The following is a 20641-nucleotide window of genomic DNA, read 5'->3' as shown; positions in this document are numbered from 1 at the left end:
CCCTTTCATTAGATGCCATCTGTGTTAAAGAGCTGATTTGACTATCCCTATGTAGTCATTTAAGATGGTTTTTTTCATGTTACTCTTTCCTAGTTTAAGCCCCGAGGAGAGGTTGAATATTCTGATAGTAACCATTCAGCTGCTCTCAATATTTTAAAAGAACAAAATTATGGCATAGCCAAATGAGTTCCAGAAGGCAATAAATGTGCTGGCTTTATATCACCAGTAAACACTCACATATTTGCAGAGAAAAGTAGTTTTTAAAAAGAAGACAGAATGGACAAGGCAAATACCAGACCCTGGACCTCAGGAGAGCAGCCTGCAGCCTTTTCAGGGATCTACTTGGAAGAACTCTGTGGGAGATGATCCTGGAAAAAAAAGAGGAGTCCAGAAGAACTAGTGATTCTCCAGGATCACCATCACCTCCTTTAACTCATGAACTGTCCATCCTGACATGGTAAAAATCAAACATAAAAAGGTGATGATTGGCTAAAGGTTTGACTCAGTCTTGGAGGTCTTTTCCAATCTTTATGATTCTGTGAAACATAAAGGAGGTGCAAGAAGAGTCAGTTAACCCGGTGCAGGGGCTGGATAAGGAATATAGATGCAGTGTCTGAGCATGCAGGGACAGAGTTAAGAAGGTAAATGCCCACCAGGAGCTGAGCCTAGCAAGGGGCTTAAAGGGCATTAGGGAGGCTTCTATATTAAAGGCCAAAAGAAGACTAGGGAAAATATGGGTCTTCTGCTGAATAGGATATGGAAAAGGCTGAGTTACTTAATGCCTCCATTGCTTTGGTCTTTACTGGTAAAATCTGCATACGGTAATTTGAGGCCTCTGCAATCAGAGAGGAAACCTGTAGCCATCAACATTTACCTTCAATGGAGGAATATAAAGTCAGGGGGACATTTAAACAAATTGGACATACAAAATTCCAAGAAACCTGATGGAAGATACCTACAAGTGCTGAAGGAGGTATCATGGCAATGTGAGACCTCTCTCAATTATCTTTGAAAAATCATAGTGATGGGGGAAGTTCCTGAGGACTGGAAGAAAGCAAATGTCACATATATCTTCAAGAAGGAGGATTCAGAGGACTATAGGCCAGTCAGCTTCCAGCCTTGGGAAGGGGATGGAGAAAAAAGCCCTGGAAGCCATTTGCAGACATCTGAAGGACAAAAAGGTGATTGGGAATTGTCAGTGTGGATTTACGAAAGGGCAGTCATGCTTGACAAACCTGATAGTCTTCAATCAGAAAAATGAGGTTCATCTTGGTGAACAAGGCAAGAGAAGTCACTGGGTTTTATCTTGAATTTAGCAAGGTTTTTGACACTGTCAAAATGAATGAAGAGAGGTGGATTCAAAACTGACTGAGCTTCAAGTGTTTGATCAGCAGCATGAAGTCCAGCTGTCAGTCTGTCAATAGTGGTATACCCCAGGGATCAATACTGGGGCCAATACTGTTTAACATCATTAATGACTTGGATAATGGGACAGAGTACACTTTCAGCAAGTTTGGAGATGATAGAAAAGTGCAAAGAGTCTTTGATACAGCAGTTGTTTGTATTGCCCTTCAGAGGAACCTCAACAGGTGGGAGAACTGAGTCAGCAGGAATTTCGTGAAGAGTGACGAAGGGAAATGCAAAGTGCTATACCACAGGAGGAGTAACCCTATGCACCAGTGCAGGCTGGGGGCCAACCTGCTGGAAGGCTGTGTTCTAACAAAGGATCTCAGAGTCCTGCTAGACACAAAGTTGAACATGTGTGGCCCATTATGTGTGCCCTTGCAGCAAAGTAAGTCAACAGCCTCTTGGACTACATCAGAAAGAGCATTGCCAGCAGGTCAAGGGAGGTGATTCTTTCTCTCAGCACTGGTGAGACACATCTGGAGTCCCATCCTGGGCTCCCTGGGACAAGTGAAACATGGGCATACTGGAGCCAATGACCACAAAGATGGTTAAGGGCTTCGAGCTTTTGATATATAAGGAAAGGCTGAGAGAGATGGGAGTGTTCAGTCTGGAGAAAAGAAGGCTCAGGTAGGATCTCATCAGTGTGTATAAGCATCTGATAGGAAGGAGTGAGGAAGGCAGAGCAGGCTCTTCCCAATGATATCCAGTAACAGGAAAGAAGCACAAACTGAAATACAGGAAATTCCATTTAAACATAAGAAAAAACACTTTTTACTGCGAGGGTAGTCAAACATTGGAAAAAGTTACTTCTTGTGTTTGTGGAGTCTCCATTTGTGGAAATATTCAGAACCCAACTGGATGTAGTCCTGAGTATATTGCTCTAGTTGACTCTGCTCTAAGCTTGTACTTGGAGTAGACAATCTCCAGATGTTCTTTCAAACTACAGGAGTTCTGTGAAAACTTTGAGTTGGGCCATGGTCATCCAACTTCATCCAAGTGGGCTCCCAGGTTTAGATTATGCTTCTTTCAGGTCATTTTCACAAACAAACCTTCCTCCATCAGTGAAGGAAAGGAATAGTAGCCCAGATTATCACGGGATCTTCTCACCTCAGTCTTTTTTCAGCAAGACAGCTGAAAGGGGAAAAGCAATTCTTAGAGAGGGTTTATGCCTTTGATGCAAGAAGGAATGCCAGAGAAAACACCAGGGAGGAAAAGATGTTGAGTAATCATATAGAAACCAAATCTTCTCAATGAAGCAGAACTCCTAAGTGTGTGAGAAATAGAAGGAAGGACAAAGAGTTTCGCAGAAGGGCATTTAGGAAGTGACAGCAATGTTCCAAATATGATAAGAACCTGGTGACAACATGAGAGACTGCTTTACTAACAAGGCTCTGTCTTCCTGTTCAAATCTGGTCATCGTATTTAAGAAAGAATTGATACAGGTAGCAAAAATGGAACATAATAATTTTAATAATAATAATAATAATGAGATAGAAAAGAGATATATTAACAGCCATAATTCCTAACCATCTGGATTCCATTGGCCATATTAGCACTTAACAGTCTAATGCTTTTCAGTGAATATCAAAGCACTTTCAAAGGAGAACCGTATCAGTACCCCAACTTTACATGGGAAGGGATATACAAGATAGTAGTGCCACCCAAAAAATCAGTTGCAGAGATGAAATTAGATTTGTTGACTACCAGAAGAGAATGGTTAACTATTCAGCCATCCTTCCTTGGGATAAAAACAAAGAAGAAGAGAATGTTCTAAGTTCAGGATCTTCTCTCTGAAAGATTTACTTGATACCTGATGGATTTAGCCTTCAAAACTAGCTCCAGTTAGATATTGATGATGCCAAGAGCTCAACAGGATTCAAAATATGGGTGTGGAAAATATTTGTATCCGTTGTAGTAAATGTTGTAACCATTCCTTTAAGGGATATGCACTTTCCACGTATCAGAGCTTAAGTCAGTTCCTAACAAATATCGGCAGGTATTCTTCCAGCAGACATAACAGCACTTAACTATCATTTAAGGCGGTTTTCACAGAGTGGGAGGTTATTCTCAAGGTCAGAACAGCACAATGAGACTTACAATTGGTAAAGTGTAGTGTGTCACTGCCTACCTGGCACCAAATGAGATGAAAGCATTAATTAAGTCACTGCATGAGATACGTGATGTAACAGTTTTTAGTAATTCTAAACTAGGTAAAGTAATGCCTAATCTAATCTAATCTAATCTAATAATGTTTTATAAATATAAGCAATCATAAATGAAGCACAGCGAACTGACAGAGAGATGCATTTTGTTCTGTCTTTGCATCTTTGGGTTTGTTGAAATGCTTAATGACAGCTAATAAATATTTTATTAGGCAACCAGTTAAACAATGGCTGCTATACATTCCTCTCACAGTGGCACAATTTAGTAAACAAGCAAGGTGAGTGGGCAGGGAATTTGGACTAGATGATCTCCAGAGGTCCCTTCCAACCCAAACTATTCTGTGATTCTGTGATCCTGTGTAAATGAGGTGCAAAGACGCTTGTTCCTATTGTTCTTTGATGGGAAGGCACAGCCATTTCTTTGGTGCTATCAGGAAACTCTACCAACCTGGTCTCAACGTAGACCAGGAAATTTTCTCAAGATACCCATGTTGGTTGTCAGGCTTGGTGAACAGAGCCAAGGTTTTAAAACATGGACACCCCATCAACTGGGCCCATGCTTCTAACTCACCTATTTCAGAGAGAAATAAGAGAAACAACTGTATGTGTCTTTCTGCATATCTAACCCTTCTTCCCCATTTGAACATGTGGCCTTTGTATTGCAGCCTTATGCTGTATTTATCCCATGGACATGTACAGGTCCCAGTGTTCCTACATTCTTTACCAAAAGAAACCATCTTTGCCTTAGGAAATCAGTGCACTGTATTTTTCCTCTGCTTATTTTTTATAATGCTTTTAAATATAAACGTGGTTTTTAATAATTTCTTTTGTTCTGTAATTCCAGAGAAAGAATGATCTCTATAGTCTTTCTTCCAATGTTTCCTTCGAAGTTAAGAGCATGCCATATAAGGTGCAACCAGCAAAGCTCCCCACAGGAAGCATAGCAGTAAGTAACTGAAAATTATATCTTTGTGTGAAGTATATGTATTTGGTCATTCTGATCACAGCTGTGAAAGTTTTTGTAGATGAAAATATTGAGATTGGCCTTTCCTGTGTTTCTAGTGTAAATTCCTGAAATAATACCTAAAGGAAATACCTTTATTGCTTCCTGTGGAAGGTGGTGATATATGATACTGATTACATTTTTAAATAACTTCTTGCTGCACTAATGTGCAGACTGCTTTATTGCAATCAGGATGGATTTTTCACCCAGAAGAAAACAACAGAACTGTGAAAGCAAGTGTCTAGTTACTTTGTTTGGGGTAAAAATAAGTCTGGAGGAAATTTTTGTGCAAAATCCAAAATCATGTTTCTGTCAGGTTTAGAGATCTCACTCTTCTCCCAGCCAGCAGTTTTCTCACACAAGCATATGGATTATCTAAGCAATTCCTCTCTTATCTGTATTAAGCTTCTTTGATACCCTCTGATTTTCAGAAAGGTTTGCATACCTCTCTAGGCTTTCAACCTCACAGCACATCAAGTGCAAGATATAAGTTTACCAACTGATGTGATAGATAGATGCTAAAGTACTTGCCTTATTTGCAGACTGAGATTTGTATGGCTCTCAATTACTATATGAAAAATAAACCTTGGAGGCATAAGTTTGATTTACTTGTTTTCTTGTGACAAAGCATTGACTTTTGGGAGAACCTTAAAGGAATTTGCTCCTTATGATATCTAATACCATGGTTAAAATTCACTCTATTTTGTCATTACTGGTAGAAATAAGTAAAATATGAGTGCAAAAATTGGATCTATTATAAGTAATCTGAAATTTTATGGCTTATTGTTCTTATCTTTTTGAAGATTTATCAGTTACAGTCCTTCTTTTTGAAGCTCTTTTCAAACTTTTCCAAGTTAAATCATGGTGAAAATACATCATACTGGTCTGTTGAGATGCGGTGGTAGGGGCAAAATATTTTCTTATATGGAAAACAGATAAAACATTTTATGGCTTACTTTGAGTGTATTTTAGAGGATACAAGGTATAAAGTTGTGTTTTGAATATGCACAGATTACATGGTTGATACGTGCTCGGGGGAGACCCAAGGTAAAATCTTGGTCCTGTATGCACAGTGACTCCAACCTCCATCATCAGGAGAACCATGATTTCACCACAGAGATTTGGTGCTTAATGCAGTATTCATCCAGAAAGGTTCAAAGGCTCCAAGCTGACAGATATACTCAGGCTCTTTTTATTTTCTTGCAGCATGTGTTCCATACCAGAAACGCATGTTGTGCAGAGTTCTGTTGGTAGTGGTGCCTTCATCTGGACTGAAGTGCTTTATCCCAGGTGATAGCCTGCTGTTCTCAACAAGTGTCAGATGATCTACCAAATGATCAGATAAGCATTTTATTCTCTTATTCCAGCCAGTATAATGCTTGTTATTTGCTGCAGATGATTTACAGCAAAATGCCAGTAATGGCAACTGTAAAATGTTGAAAAATGATAGTGCTTTTATGTCGTTTCATATGTGGACATGGCAGTGGACACTTGCCAGCTCTACAGCTTGATGTGTTATATGCACCAGTTCTTTGATGTTCCACTTGCAAAAAGAAATATTTGCTTGAAGTTGGGCAAAGCTTAATATTTTTGCTCCTTCTGAAAAAGATCACTAGTTGTGTTTTAAAAGTTTCTAAAGATTTATTTGGAAGTTTATGGTTTTCTTTTAGACAGTGAAAGGATGGAAGAGGAATAAAGATTTTAATATTTTAAAATTAATTGTCAAAAGTATGTATCTCATAATCAGCTAACGCTTTAAAGTTTATATAGAGAAGATAATATCGTTAAAAGAACAGAGCATATGTCCTTCATTTAACTCATACAATGCTGTGTTCCAATTATGCAAGTTGATATTTATGTTTAGTTTTAATGGCATGAATAATCCCATACTCAGTAATCAACAGTCATGCAGTCATATTTGCAGCACTGAAGTCTTTATTTCCATCATCATGGAATGTAGGTCTTTATCTTGAACAGAGAGAGGGCCATGATAACAAAGGTGTGTGAAAAGTTATATAAATGTAAGAAAATCTTAATCTTTTATAGTAAAACATTAGAGTAAAAATGCATCAAATGGAAAATTAGCATGAAATTTAGTGGAGCTTAAACCAGAATCCACTGACATCAATAATAGTATTTCTATTAATTTTCATATGCTGGGAATTGCAGCTATATATTATACAACTGAATGGATTTCCTTGCTAACAGCTCTATCATTCAAGAGAAATTTGTCATTTTTTCTTAGAAGTATCATTATGGTAAATGATACTATCTTATTTGATGAATTCCATGTGAAACTTGAAACTACTTTTTATTACAAAAAGTACAGAGTTACAATAAGCAGCAATTTGTTCTATTTTATTTTATGATTCTTGAGCCAGTTTGGGAGTTTAATAAATTATAATTGCTTTTCTTAAATGTTTGATAGGATCTTCGGGGGGATACTTTAATGTAAACTGTTTGACCAGTGTCCTACAGTGAGTAAAACTTGTTTCAGACTAAGGCTTATACCTCCTTTTTTAGCTATTACATGGTGATAGTACTTTCATTTTAGACATGCTTATATTCCTTATGACATATATTTGCATAAACATTTGTAAAGTGTAAGCATAAATTTCAATATTAATTATGACTCCAAGCTCAAGGGAGCTTTTACATTCTATTTTGATAATTTTTTCAGAGCACATAAGAACATCATGCTTCAAAGGCTGGAATTCCTGTTTCTCACCCTCTGTAACCAAAATTGCTGAAGACTAGAGAAAGGTCATCATAGGCAGTAAAAGTAGTAGCATTAGAATAATAATCAATTTAGCTACTGTTTCTTGAAGTAGCAGAATAAATTACGGAGAAGTTATTTTTATATTTTAAAGTGTGTCTTTTAAAGGACCAGAGAGAAAAAAATAGCTTTGTGACAATCCCACTAGCTTGCGCTGAATTCTGACTATAGATGCTGGATGTTTGCACCAGTGAAACCTAATTCCTATCTTTCCACAAGGGACTGCCATTAAACCAGCAGCTTACCATATATGTTCTTCTCTGCCTTGTACTGCCTTCCAAAGGAATCAAAGACAATTTTGAGGACACACTGAGTAGCACCAAAATCAGGAGCAGAATTCAAAATGTACAAAAACCAGCAGCAAAAAAATTAATAGCTCTTTTATCTACTTACAATGTGCTTAAGCATGTCACATTTTAAAAAAAGGAAAATAAAAGCCCCTATAGAAACACTTTCACGATTAACAAGTGACTTTCATGGAACCACAACAGGGATTCTGAAGTTAAGACTATCAGAGAGCATCTGTGTGTGGATTTTATTTCCAGTTGCAAACAAAGGCTCTGTCCATAACTCTTGGGTTGGCTTCACCCTCATCTCAGTGCCTGAGCCAGATGGCATTCTTTGGCACCCTTTCCATACAAAAAGGTGTGAGACATTCAGCAGTATGGAAGACCAAAAGTCAGATGGCTCCTCTGAAGTCTGTGAGCTGTGCTTTTCATCCTCCTGACAGAGAAGCACAGTGTTTCCAGTGTTCAGCATAAGAAAATCTTGTCCTGAACAGAGAGGAAAGCCAACACGCATCTGAAGTACGACCAATATGCAACACTTGTGTAAAAATTCCACTTCTTCACATTGGCCACCTTAGATGAAAACAGATAAATCTCCCCCAAAAAATTCTCTGGCTCTGATCCTGCAGTACTAAACCTACCACATGGAGAAGAACTTCAGAAATCCAGGCTGAATAATGCAGACTTGTCTTTAATCAAAATCATATGTAATACTGTTGTGGACAGTATGGGGTGGAGGAGGGACAGTCTTCTGTGGAAATAGTGAAACACGGCAGGCAAAACTGAAGGGATGCTTTGTTTTTTAATTCCCCTCCAGCTTCTGCCTCAACTCTGTGGGTGTTCAGGACTTGTCCTGTCAAACTGTTCACCAGCAATTGCATTAGTAGCCTTGCAAGTCTTTGTGTAGAGTTTAAAGGGGGCAGCCCAGGGGCTGCGTATTCTACTGGTATATAGGCAGGAGTGAGACTGATGTCTACAAATAATCCACTGCTCAGGAAATAAATCTCGAGCACTTAGCACAACCCTTCCTTACTTTCAAAACCTAAGACAAAGAAGGATTCATGAAAAAGGGTATGGGTGTGACAGGATGGTTTCAAGATTTTAGCAGGCAAATACTTCATTAGCATAGGCCCCACTCAGGCTAAAAGAGGAGAGAGATGTGGCAGCTTTGCAGCAGCATTCTACCTCATACAAGGCAGACCTAATTTCTGCCGTCTGTTTGGCTCATTGCTGATAATCTAAGGATTATAAACATGATGCTCTGCACTTCTATAAGATTACAGTTTCTTGTTTATGTTTCAACATTTGTCAGGCTCCAGCTGAGCTACTGAAATTACACTGCAAATTTCACTCGACTGTCTGCAAAGGCAGAGCAATAGAAGGAAGAGGGGAGAAGGGAGAAAGAATTCAGAACGCAGGCGGGACAAGCAAGGCTGAGTGTTACTGCAGCACTCATAATTGATTAGGATCCTCAGGAAGATCCACATGTTCTTATCTGGATCCATGCTGATAGGTGCTCTATAGCTATCATAAGAGCTAACTTGCCTTATTGTTTTCGTAGCCTGAGGAAAGAAAACAACACACAAATACAGCAAACCTCTAGGATGTGGCACATAAAAGAACACATGGAATGGCAGCAGAGATACTTGTAGCTGCATACACAGCTATCAGCTTTGTCCAAAACCTGATGAAATCCACTGACCCTGATGAAATAGACTGTTTCCATTGATTTCAGCAGGATCTCAATAAGGCTTTGAAGTCTGGATTGACTGTACCAAATTTTGAACAGTGAACTGGTGCACATGAGTCTTGTTGCTGTGCTACCAGTAAGTGGTCGTGTGAAATATTCGAACACCAGGCAGCACTTCACTTCTGTCTGAGAGCACCTGTGGAGCTGAAGTAGTTCCCCAAACTGGATGAGAATAGCCCAAGGAGACAGGAGTGACTCAGTCAAATACCATCTGAAGAAATATGTAAAAGAAAACCCCTTCCACGAAGTAGTTGCCCATTCTGATAATTTCCACATTCAGGATGAACAATTTCAGAAGACTTTGGCTGAAGCTATCAGTACCAGAAATGATGAAATAAAATCTTTACATCTTCCCTCAGGTTTGATCTTGCTTTAAAATTGAGTCATTTTGTCAAATTCGAGAGGACAGAAAGTACTGCTGGGGTTTGCTTTTTGCTGTTGTTTTACAAATATTTGTTAAGATGGTTTTGGTAACTGGTCTATTGCTTTACTGTTCCAGCTTCACAACAACGTTAATATATGTAATCTGTATGTTGACAGTGTCAGGTTCCTTCCAAACCATAATTAAAATTTGTATCTTCCTCCATGTGGTACCTCAGAGTTTGTCCAACAGAGGAAGTGCACAGCATGGATGAGCTGGGGTTTTTTAATCAATCTGGTTTTGCTGTCTTGGAGCCCATAAATTTTCATCAGCAGTTCCCAGCTCTTGTGCTGTATGTGATCAGATCTTCAAGGCTTGCTTCAGGACAGCATTCATGAGGATTTTCAAGCAGTAGAAGGGAGATGCTTTCTTCCTGGTACAGCTGAGCTCATTACTTTCTATAGGCTTCATGTATCCCATCATAACTGCATCCCTTCTGTTTTCCCTGGCCAGTTAACCTCTTACTTGCATTCATCTTTTTCCTTAACTGGCTTTTCTGTGGGAGGAATCTCTGCAGACAATTCAGATGACCTTTTTCTCATTTTCTCTGCCCTTATGTTTAAATGCCACTCTGAACCACAAGTAGAGCTATTCAAAAACATTTTATCCTTACTAAATGAGCACTGCTCTTGCTGAATCTAATGATACAGAGAGCCTATGAAATTCTGCAGTGGTTAAGAAGTGACCCAAAGAGCAGGCTGGGGAAGGGAACTGTATTCTTACAGTGGCATAGTTGATCACTTGATCACACCAGCACAATACCTGTTGGGACACAGGGGTGGGATTTCATGTGTTGAAATATTTTTTTCTTAGTTTAATTAGCCAACATATTTATTCTTTGTATATGCTATTCTTTTGAAACATTTTATACTAATAAGTATTTACAGCTGGTCCAGAGATGCATATTAGGTGAATGTGTTTGTTACATCAATGGTGGTATGGCCAGCACTGCAAGCACTTCATCCTCAGGGTACAGGTCAATGTTAAAATGCTGACAGCAGAAGGACTCAGCAGTGTCCTGGAATTTTCTGCATAACTCTCAGGGTAAGCTGTGGTAGAAGGCAAGTGGTATACTACATATAAAGTTGTCACCAATTTCTGTTCCCCATAACAATGAGGAATACTACAAAAAAACATGTACATCAGTAACACTCACCAGACTGCCATCTTTGCAAATACCATGTCAGAGGATGGAGCAGTTGGTTGTAGAGTGCAAAGGACTATTCCAAAGTGTCTTCCAATTAAGCATGGCAGTAGCTTGGAGACGGATCCACTGGTGCTTGCAGAACGAAAAGTCTAGCAAAAGAAAGAGGGAGAGAGGAAAGGGCTGGATGTCACTGAAAAACTGAAATTGGCCATCTACAGGGAGAGGAGTGAGAGGCACGGGAATGAAATCAGTTTTGAGCTAAATTAGAGAGTTGTGTCCAGTCTTCAAACTTAAGCTGCTGTTCCATGAATGAACAAATTAGAAAACAGTGTTGTGTTAAATTTTGGGTGCATCAAGCGGTAAGTTAATAGCAATAGAAAAAAAAAGGTTAGAAAAGAATTTGCGATGAGTGCAGCTCGGGGACTGGACAATAGCCAAGAAATTTAAGAGTAGATTTCCTAACTGTACCTTGAGCACTAAAGAGGAAGACCATTTAAGAGTTTGTGTAATCAGTTGCTTTGCAAACTAATTTCATCATGTCATAAAGAAAATAACTTCCATCTGTCACATACTTACTCTGTTTAAGGGAGACTAGGAGTAGATGAGAGAAGTCCAACAGAAAACCTGAGAGAGAAATAACTTCCTAGGCTAACAACAAAGAGGAAAATTTGAGAAAATAAACTGACATTGAAGAGACATATTCATGACTAAAGAGCTAAGGAAAGCTCAAATTCATTCCTTCCCCCTTGGGAGAAGAGACAGAGCAAACATTCAGTGAGGTTGACAAGGAACCTTCCAAGCAGAGTCTGAGAGCATAAAATAAATTTGTTAAAAGATATGGAAGGGAGAGTGAGGAGGACAGCATGGATGGTCCCAGAAGGTCAAAACAGGAGGATTATTATTACTCTGTCCACATGAAGGTCTAAAGAGAGAATTTTGCCAAGTCAGTTAAAACCTTTGATAACTCATGTTAACACCTGCTGCTTTCTAGAGCCTCCTACAAGGAAAGAGTGCATTTCATGCTTATTTCCCACTTAGGTAATAGTCTGTATGCTTGACTTCTTTTAAGGAACATCATATCATACTGTGCATTAGGCTTTATCACAAAGACAATAAACTGCTACTTGAGTTTCATTTTTGGACTGCTTAGCTGAAATGCAAATCATCAGATAAAATGTATACTGATATATCAGCAGAAATTAAAATAAAAAAATGCAACTCATATCTACTGTGGTTTGAATTAAGAGTTTGGGCTGAAGTCAACCATTGTTTCAGAGCAGTTCAGTGTAATTCAGTTATACTGGCCTAGGCTGTGTCAGTATGGATGTGAGCAGAACTTTGCTCCTTGAATATTCTTGAAGCATCTACTCAGAAGGGTATTTTTTACTACGCTGTATTAAGGGAAAATGGTTTGTTTGTCTGATTTGACATGAATTTGGTGTATGTGTGAATTCCATTTCTAAAAGTTACCATGAACAAGTGGAAAGGAACTTACAGTAAAAGAAGCCAACGTGGGAGAATTTCGGGGAATGTGCATTTCTAATCTGCAAAATGCTGTTGAAGTGAATGCTTCTAACCTTTGTATTCTACTGTCAGATTTGCTTTCCTTGCTTCACTTTTTTTCATTTAATGTATTCTTTTCATTTCAGATCAGAACATCTGTTATTTGGTCCACCCCAAATGTCTCCTTTGAAATCCCTTTATGGGTTATAATACTAGCCATACTTCTTGGACTACTAGTACTAGCTCTGCTGACCCTAGCTCTATGGAAGGTATGCTGTATTATTACTGTTACTGTTGCCTAAAAAAAAACCTGAAAGATACTGAAAGATACTAGAAGAGAAGATAAAGAAAGGCTGGAATTTTGTGGTCTTTAGCAGCTTGGAGCAAAAGCAACAGTACACGTGTTTTTTTTGTTTTGGCATTTCTGACATGCTAGTGTCACTGACCTTTTTGCAGGGAACTTGTTTTCAAAGTCCTCCTTTATTACTGAAGTCTAGTTATAAATGGGCATACAGAGTTTGGCTCTGTTTCCCAAGACCTATGATCCTCTTTCTCAGGATGTTTAGGTTCAAAAAGAAGTTACTCTAACTTTTGTTTTCTCTGAATAATTCAGGGATTTCCAGTTTTTGTCAGCATGGAACAACATTCCCAGCTCTGAGAATTAATTTTTAGATTTCCTTTTATGTTAGTATATCATATCTTCTGGTTTTAAAGTTTTCTACTTCTCTGTTAGTTGTTACACTCCCTTCACAAGTTTTAAGATAAGTTACTGGAAACTGCTATATTACAGGGAGCAAGTGTAGCTTTTGGCCATCCTCTCATTTCAAATTAAAAATAACTTCAAAATAATTCCTTAACTTAGAATATGGCTCATCTGTCTTTAGCAGGCTAAAGGTTATGGTTAGGTGTGCAGTCTCTGCTAACTTCCCAAATTCATCTAGTCAGGTAACAGCAGCAAAAAGCTATGTGTAAAACATGCAAGGATGAGAGGAATTTTAGCGGTACCTTTCTTTCACCTCATGTGAACATTCAACCTCGTGACTGGAAGGGTAACTTTTTGGCACTTAATTTTAGGTGAGAGGATCTCATCTTTAGTGATCTTTAGTCTAGCTTACAACACTGTCCTGTACACATTTCCCAACACACATTCCACCTCTGTTATTGTTACTGCTTGTCAATCTAAATACCTTTTCTGAATGAGCATCTTGCTGAACTGAAATTAGCAGTTTTCTCATTAGCATCACTCCGTATCAGCATTCAGACCAACTTTACATCTCCTGCAAAGACATCTTTCATATGATTTGAATTTTTAAAGCTATATTTTGGAAGTCAATGCCTTGTACATAGAACTAATTTTTCATAGGGAATGATTTGAATAGAAAAGCAATATCTTCACAGTCTATCTGCCTGCCATAGGTTGTATCTGACCTTTCAGGTTGACTGAGTGAAGAATCAAACTGCAGCTGAATCTTCCTGTGGTTGTCTTACCATGACACCTTTGTTTCTGTTGATTGTTTTCTGCAGTGTGGCTTCTTTGACAGAGCTAGACCTCCTCAAGATGACATGGCTGACAGGCAACAGCTGACAAATAACAAGACTACTGATGCATAAAGGAAGAGAGCGACAGTTAAAGTCAGAATCCTACCTGAGACTAGAAACACAATGAGGATTAAATGAAGGATTCCTTCCACCAGCCTTCCTTTGTACCTGCAACTGACATGGTGTCTTAATCTGATCTATGCAATGTTCTGATAACATGCCACATGACGGCCATCCCTGCCAAAGAAAGCAGCTTTTTCACTGCCTTACAAAGATATTCACCGCTGAACAGAATGTTTATCCCAATTCCAGTCAGTCTACGTTTCAGCAGGTGCCTGTGAACGTGTGGTATACTGAGATGGTTCCAGAACAAACCCAGATCTCTCAAGGAGAGAATGCCTTCATTGCTGTTTTGTCTAGAAGATGGACCAGGACAAACCTTCTGAATGCTACTGTATCATACAGAATACCTTTGAAACCTCCCTAAGAATAAGAACTTTTATGAAATTATTGCTCAGGGAGACAAGTAAAATATCAGTACTGTGACAGTACTTCTGAAAAACAAAGGTAGTCTGTAAAAAACTTTATAGATGGGGCACAATTATTTATTTTTCCACCTTTTTGGAATAAGTATCTGTAATAATAATCAACATAGATTTTGAGAGAAGAAAGTAAAAAAAAATAGAAATCATGTCCTTACTTTACATGTAAATAGAAAAGTACACCCATTGTACACGCAGAACACAACTTTCTTGGCTACAAGGAGTTTTGCAAAGCAGAAGATCTATGCAACGCTTTACAAGATGAGACATATGACAAACAAGTACATGTTGTATCTCTTTCAGCCCAGAGCTGGCAGTATCCCGACCAGATAACTAAATCCATGCACAGCATAGAGCAGGGGATAAGGTACCCCGTTCTTCTCTTGCTGTACAGCCGACACAGGATACAGTCATTTCTGAAAGACTGTTTTAACTTATCACAGCCACACTGGTGATATTGTGAAGTCTTAGGGGGTTTGGGGTTGGGGTAAATCTTCTTTTCCATTTCTCTGTTACTTTGTTGAAATTGCCTCAAAATGGCTATTTACAATTGTAACTTGAAATATTTGCCTTTTTTTATGTTACAGTCTACAAGCTGACAACTCTAAAGTGTTGACTTCAGCAAAGTTTAGGGCTGAATATAATTATTTCTTAAGCAAAATCTTGCAGCGAAGGTGGGCAGAATTTGTATTTATGCAGAAAAATAGGATGCCAGCCAACCAAACATGAACATAAAAAAGGAAAAATATTTTGAGTTAAAGAGTAAAAAAACACACTTAGAATTGATTATTTTTTTCCAGGTTAAGGGTTCTGAAGAAGAGATGTTTCATTATTTCTGTTCTATCGGCAAATGGTCCGTATCTCAATAGGGGCTTTAAGCTCTGATATGTGCAAATTTGTACCTGAAAGCTTGAGTCTTCCAGTGCTACCTGTGAGTGTGAAATTAGCTACATTGTGTAAACTTCATGAGGAATTGTTCATTTTCTGAAATCTACACCACACTTGCCTTCTCCTGAGCTCCTCTTCTTTCCTTTCCATCTCAGCTTCTTGATTGGCAAATGGCCTCATCCATTCTGTCACTTTTAGAAAACTGCCCTTCTGCTTCCTAATACTTCAGGACAGGAGTAGCCATGAGGCATTGTCACTTCTGTCAGTCTGACACAAGATTTTACAATTTTACCATCTCCTGCATGCAGACTAACCTGTGCAATCCAAGCAGGAGATGTGTTATGTCTTTATTTCCAAGGCAAATTTGCAAGAAGGTCTTTATGGGGTCTTTAGCTTCTCAGATGCAGAGTACCCATGAGATTAAATGAGAGGAGGAGACATATGCCTCCAAAAATGGAGGTGAAGCATCTGTGTGCTTCACACGAGCAAGAACCTCCGTTTTCTAAGGCTGGGGAGGCTTGACCACTTCCCAGTCCTCCAGAAAACCATTAACAGACTCCTTCACCCAGATGGGTTTGAGCTGACCCCTTGTAGGTTAGAGAGATCAACTGACAAATATCACCACAAAGCAAGCCTATCCCATATTTGCACACCTCTGTATCCCATGCATTCCAGGCAAAATTGTCCTTCCATGAAAGACAGTGCGCTTCTAGCTTTTGTAAATATTTAATTGTTGTGTGTAGCAGCTTCTGAAACAAGATTAGCTAGCTCATTGCAATCACATCATCTGCACAACTCTTACTCTGATGAGATAGCACCATAAGGAGATACCAAACATAGGACTTTTGTATGTGCAATACTTTATATTACTTATATACCTGAAGCATGTTTACACTGGCATTTGTGTTTGTTTTTTAAACTTTTGAATATAGTGATAATGATTACAATAAAGAAAAAAGGATTGGAACAAAAATGAAAACAAACACAGCTCTGTTCAGTATTTGTTGCAATGTGTTTTCAATCCTACATTGCTCTGAGGATGGGACTAGGTGACCTAATAAGTTCTTTGCATTTGTAACATCTATAGTTCACTTTTGAGCAATTACTCTCCATTTTAATGATGGACAAAACATGTTCAGATACTAAATTTAAACAATAAAGAACCTCAGTGACTGTTGAGCCTGGCTGGAATCCATTGGCTGCAGCTGTGTAATGTCACTGGAAACCAAATTAGAGGCACATGATCTGACAAACAGTTACTTTGAGCAATACTTTGTTTTATATTTCTACATCCTTGTAGATTAAACTTCCCCCATGGAAATGTCTGGAGCTGTGTGCTGTCAAGGACTGTAGTCTTTATTCCCAGCATTTGTGGATAGCTTTGGCTGCAAATTGCAAACAGCTTTGTGAAGATTTCTGGGTTTCAGTGCTTGCCAAGAGTGTTTATTCCCTGGGGAGATTGCATCCTGGATGTGGACACTAGCAAGCAGTTGACATAATCTTCCCCCCCAGTATATCAGTAATGTGCTGCATGATAACCTCTGCCATATCCCTACGTGACTGAACTTTTGTTTCAGTGACATCAGCCTTGTAATGAGTTACTAAATGCAGCTTTGTGTACTGGTAATTCAGCCTTATGCTTCCCAATGTATGTGGTGAGCTGCTGATGGCTGGGAACACAGCAGTAGTCCAGAGAGCAGGAAAAGCAAAAGGTTACTTTAAAAATTAGAGTCTTTTAAAACTCCATTGCTATGACCGCCACAGCACTCTAGTAAACAGAAAGACATTAGTCTTTTATTTCACATGCTTCTTGCTGAGTTTGAGAAAGGCTGTCAGGTTATTTAATCCATGCAACAGACTGTATCTAGTGTCAAGTGGCATTTTCTGTTTCATGAAAATTTCAGAATTTACATAACAGGGATCAGTACATTTGAACATGTTTTCACTTGCATATTTACAGTTTTCATTTTACCACAGGTTAATTTTTTGTTGTCACCATTCTGTAACTCATTTACAGTTTTTTCTGTCTTCTGCTGATAGCTTTTGCAGGTTTCCCATGTTAGACAGCTCTTGAAAATGGCACTGATTCTCTCTACCTTTTAGCTGTGAATTTCTCATTCATTAGCATGAAGGATCTTCTGGTAGGCACGGCATCCATTAACTAAAAAGCCTTTTGAAACCAACAAATCACCTAAGCATACAAAGGGGAAAGAAAACCCCAACCAGCCATGGCCTATAGTATTCCACTACATTGCAGCAAGGGTTTTTTTAATGAAATACCGTCTGACACACTGCGTTTAGGAATTGTTTATGAGTGCGTGTTTTATTTATGATTGTTGGCAAAGATCCATATTAAAATGTAGTGTAATGGTAGTGCCTCTTGACAATAAAAAGTCTTGAATTCAGCTCGTGCAGGCGCCATGATGTGACACAGCAGGAATGCTTTTAATATTGAAGGACTGGTCTTGTTTTGCCTGTGTGTTGTATTTGAGGGGCACTTAACTATTCAAGATGCTATCCTACTGTACACAGTGATTTTTAGAAAAGAAGAATGGAAATAATTGTTCAACTCACTTTTCAGATGGTTTCATTTGTTTTCAACATGTTTCTCTACTTAACCAATGCACCACATTTCATTTGGTTGTGTATTGTTCTGTGTTTCAGTAAAGATTTGTAAAGCAGACTTCAGTGAAGGCTCACAGGAGACACAGGCTTAGATCTGGATTAATCTTTTTCCATTTTAGGCACAGAAGAGGCATCAGGAGTTATCTCAGATGTCTGCTGAGACTTCTAAGAATGTTATAGCGTTTTTGTAACAACTACTCCTATGCCAACTACAAGAAAAGCAAGACTTTATTTTTGAGGATCCAACAGTCATGCCCTCCTATGTGCCCTGTATATGAGGGTATATATACAGATATACCTACATACATATATATATATATATATACATTTACCAGAGCATGGGTAAATGGCACAATTAAACTAGGGGTAGGATGAATTATTCACAGTTTGACTTGGTGCACCAGGAAGAAACTTCCCAGTGGAGAAGGACGAAGACTAAATTTTTTCAGTGCCTAAAATTAGGAAAGATTTCTTTTCCTTGAGGAGAGCATGACACCACGGAAGTCCTGTCCTTCAAGCACCACGGGTACAAGCATAAACACAAGGTGTCTGGGCACAAGGGACTTGATATCAAGCAGTTAAGGAGGCTGCAGGATACTACATTAACTATAAATGACAGAGAGAAGGAGTAGGAGGCTCTAGAGGAGAAATCAAACCTTTAAACACATAGATGTTATCACAGAGTAGATCAGGAACAACAAGAAGGTTGATTATTAGGAGGGATGGCTTGGAAATAAGGCTCAGCTACAGGATATGAGAAGTTTTGACCCCAGAAAATAATGAGACTAATGATCTACTACAGTGATATTTTTTTTCACAATGGCCAAATGATTCACTGCTCATGCAAAGTTTAAGGAAAACCATTTCCCTAGTAATTAGATAATGAAAAGAAAAAATATCTACAGCTGTGACAGGACTGTTGAGTTAACTGTGAATCTCTCTCATTCTTAAATGAAGGGCCATATTCATTGACTTTGAGAGAGGGAAGGAGGTGGTAAAGACATGACGAATTTCTTCCAGCTTTTGGCTTCATTGCTGTTTCAGAATGACTTCAGTATTTGCTGAGGCTGTGTGACATCTTTCACTGCAGTAGTACAGACTGTGCTATCCGAAGGTAATAGAAAGGCATTTCTTTCAAACCAGTAAAAACTAAATCTTTTGTGGAAACTTTCTGTCTATGTCTGGCTTACCCAGCAGACCCAAGGAGTAAAGTGGTGTTTAAGCGGGATGGTTTTTATTGATCAATTGTTGCTACATACACAAAGAAGCTTCTACATGCATGTAGGAAACTTCAGTCCTTATATACAGTTTTAAGTAGTTTAACTGAAGTAACAGATGAAGGAGGCACAACTAAGTCAGCAATGGAATTGAAAAGTTAATTGATGTAGTGAAGATGACAGTCCTATTTAATTTTGTCTGTAGTGAGTGTCTTGCTTGATATTTTCGAAGTTTACTGTTTCTTTAATTCTACATTTAATATATTATGGTACTAATGAAGCACTTAGACATTATAAACAGTGATATTTGTGTTTAATGTAACAAGATACTTGCTAACAGATCAGACAGGGCAGTTACTCCCACAAGAAGAGAAAATGCTGACACCATAAGGGTTTTCAGTCCTTTGGACATATTCCTTTTGCCTCAAAGATTTCTGGAGCATCTTGATCAGCTCCGTTGGTTGCAGCTGATTTAATATTATTTGATCCATTGGCTCATCCACTATCAATGGGTTTGGATCACAGATAATCAATGCCATCTCCTCTGCATCTGCTTCTTGTTTAAAATGCTGAGGTATCTCCCATCTCGTGAACATGTCTGCAGCTTTTCACTGATTCCCATATGATTGGTGAGAATCTATTCTACTTGATTTTGAGGATAAGGCATGTTTAGTCTCCACCCCACTTTTCTAATGCCCATATATACACAAAAAAATCAGTCCTATGGTGTCTATTACAGATTATTTCACTAAGCAACCAGCCAAGTCTTTGTTCTGTAATTTAGTAGAACAAAGTAAGCCTGAACTTGACCCTCCAGCCATTTTAAGCAAACAACATCTGTGTGAAGCCATTAGATTTCCACTACATTGACTCACTGCAATGTCTTCAAGAGAAAATCTTCTTACATAACATGTTGTGGACTTCTCAGTGTCATCACTACAGCTGGTATGTTGTATCAAACATATACTGATCTTAGGTGGACCACTTGAGCTCATTTTATTATCTCAAAAATGCTTTATCTGGAGAGTGGGAATGAAGTGCAGGAAAAAACTGTGAGTTGTCTTTTGCAAGGATGTTCAGAAAGAGACAGTGAGTTTTTAACTACTGTCCCTCAAAAGGGACCTCCTGGGCAGGTTTGCAGGAGAAGGGGAGATGGCAGAGAGGGGTGTTAGCAGCACCAAGGAGGAGCAGTGCCTGGAAAGATGCAGATTGACTCCAGCATACAACATTTCCCCAGACCTGGTATGAAGAGGGGCTTCTTCAGCTGCCATAGTACTGAGAGGCTCTGTGCTTGGCCTCCCTTTTTCCTCCCTACACTCTCTTCCTTTTTCTTCCTACCTTGCTCCTTCCTGCAGGCTGCTGGCTTGTCTACCC

General features: G+C 38.8%; 1 protein-coding gene across 1 annotated transcript in view; it reads left to right on the top strand.

Moving 5' to 3' along the window:
• The window catches only part of ITGA8 (integrin subunit alpha 8), a 108406-nt gene extending 93316 nt beyond the window's left edge, over nucleotides 1–15090 (top strand). Inside the window, exons 28-30 of the mRNA XM_018075165.3 lie at nucleotides 4414–4515; nucleotides 12603–12725; nucleotides 13981–15090. Of these exons, the coding sequence (XP_017930654.3) occupies nucleotides 4414–4515; nucleotides 12603–12725; nucleotides 13981–14067 (312 nt within the window). The 3' untranslated portion in view covers nucleotides 14068–15090. The remainder of the gene's footprint in view (nucleotides 1–4413; nucleotides 4516–12602; nucleotides 12726–13980) is intronic.
• The last annotated feature ends 5551 nt before the right edge of the window (nucleotides 15091–20641 follow it).

Source organism: Manacus vitellinus, unplaced genomic scaffold (assembly GCF_001715985.3).
Source record: "Manacus vitellinus isolate BGI_N305 unplaced genomic scaffold, ASM171598v3 scaffold_3_pilon, whole genome shotgun sequence".
Classification (NCBI taxonomy): Eukaryota; Metazoa; Chordata; class Aves; order Passeriformes; family Pipridae; genus Manacus; species Manacus vitellinus.
Note: the sequence above shows the minus strand (reverse complement) of the source record. Positions and strands in the feature narration are given on the sequence as shown.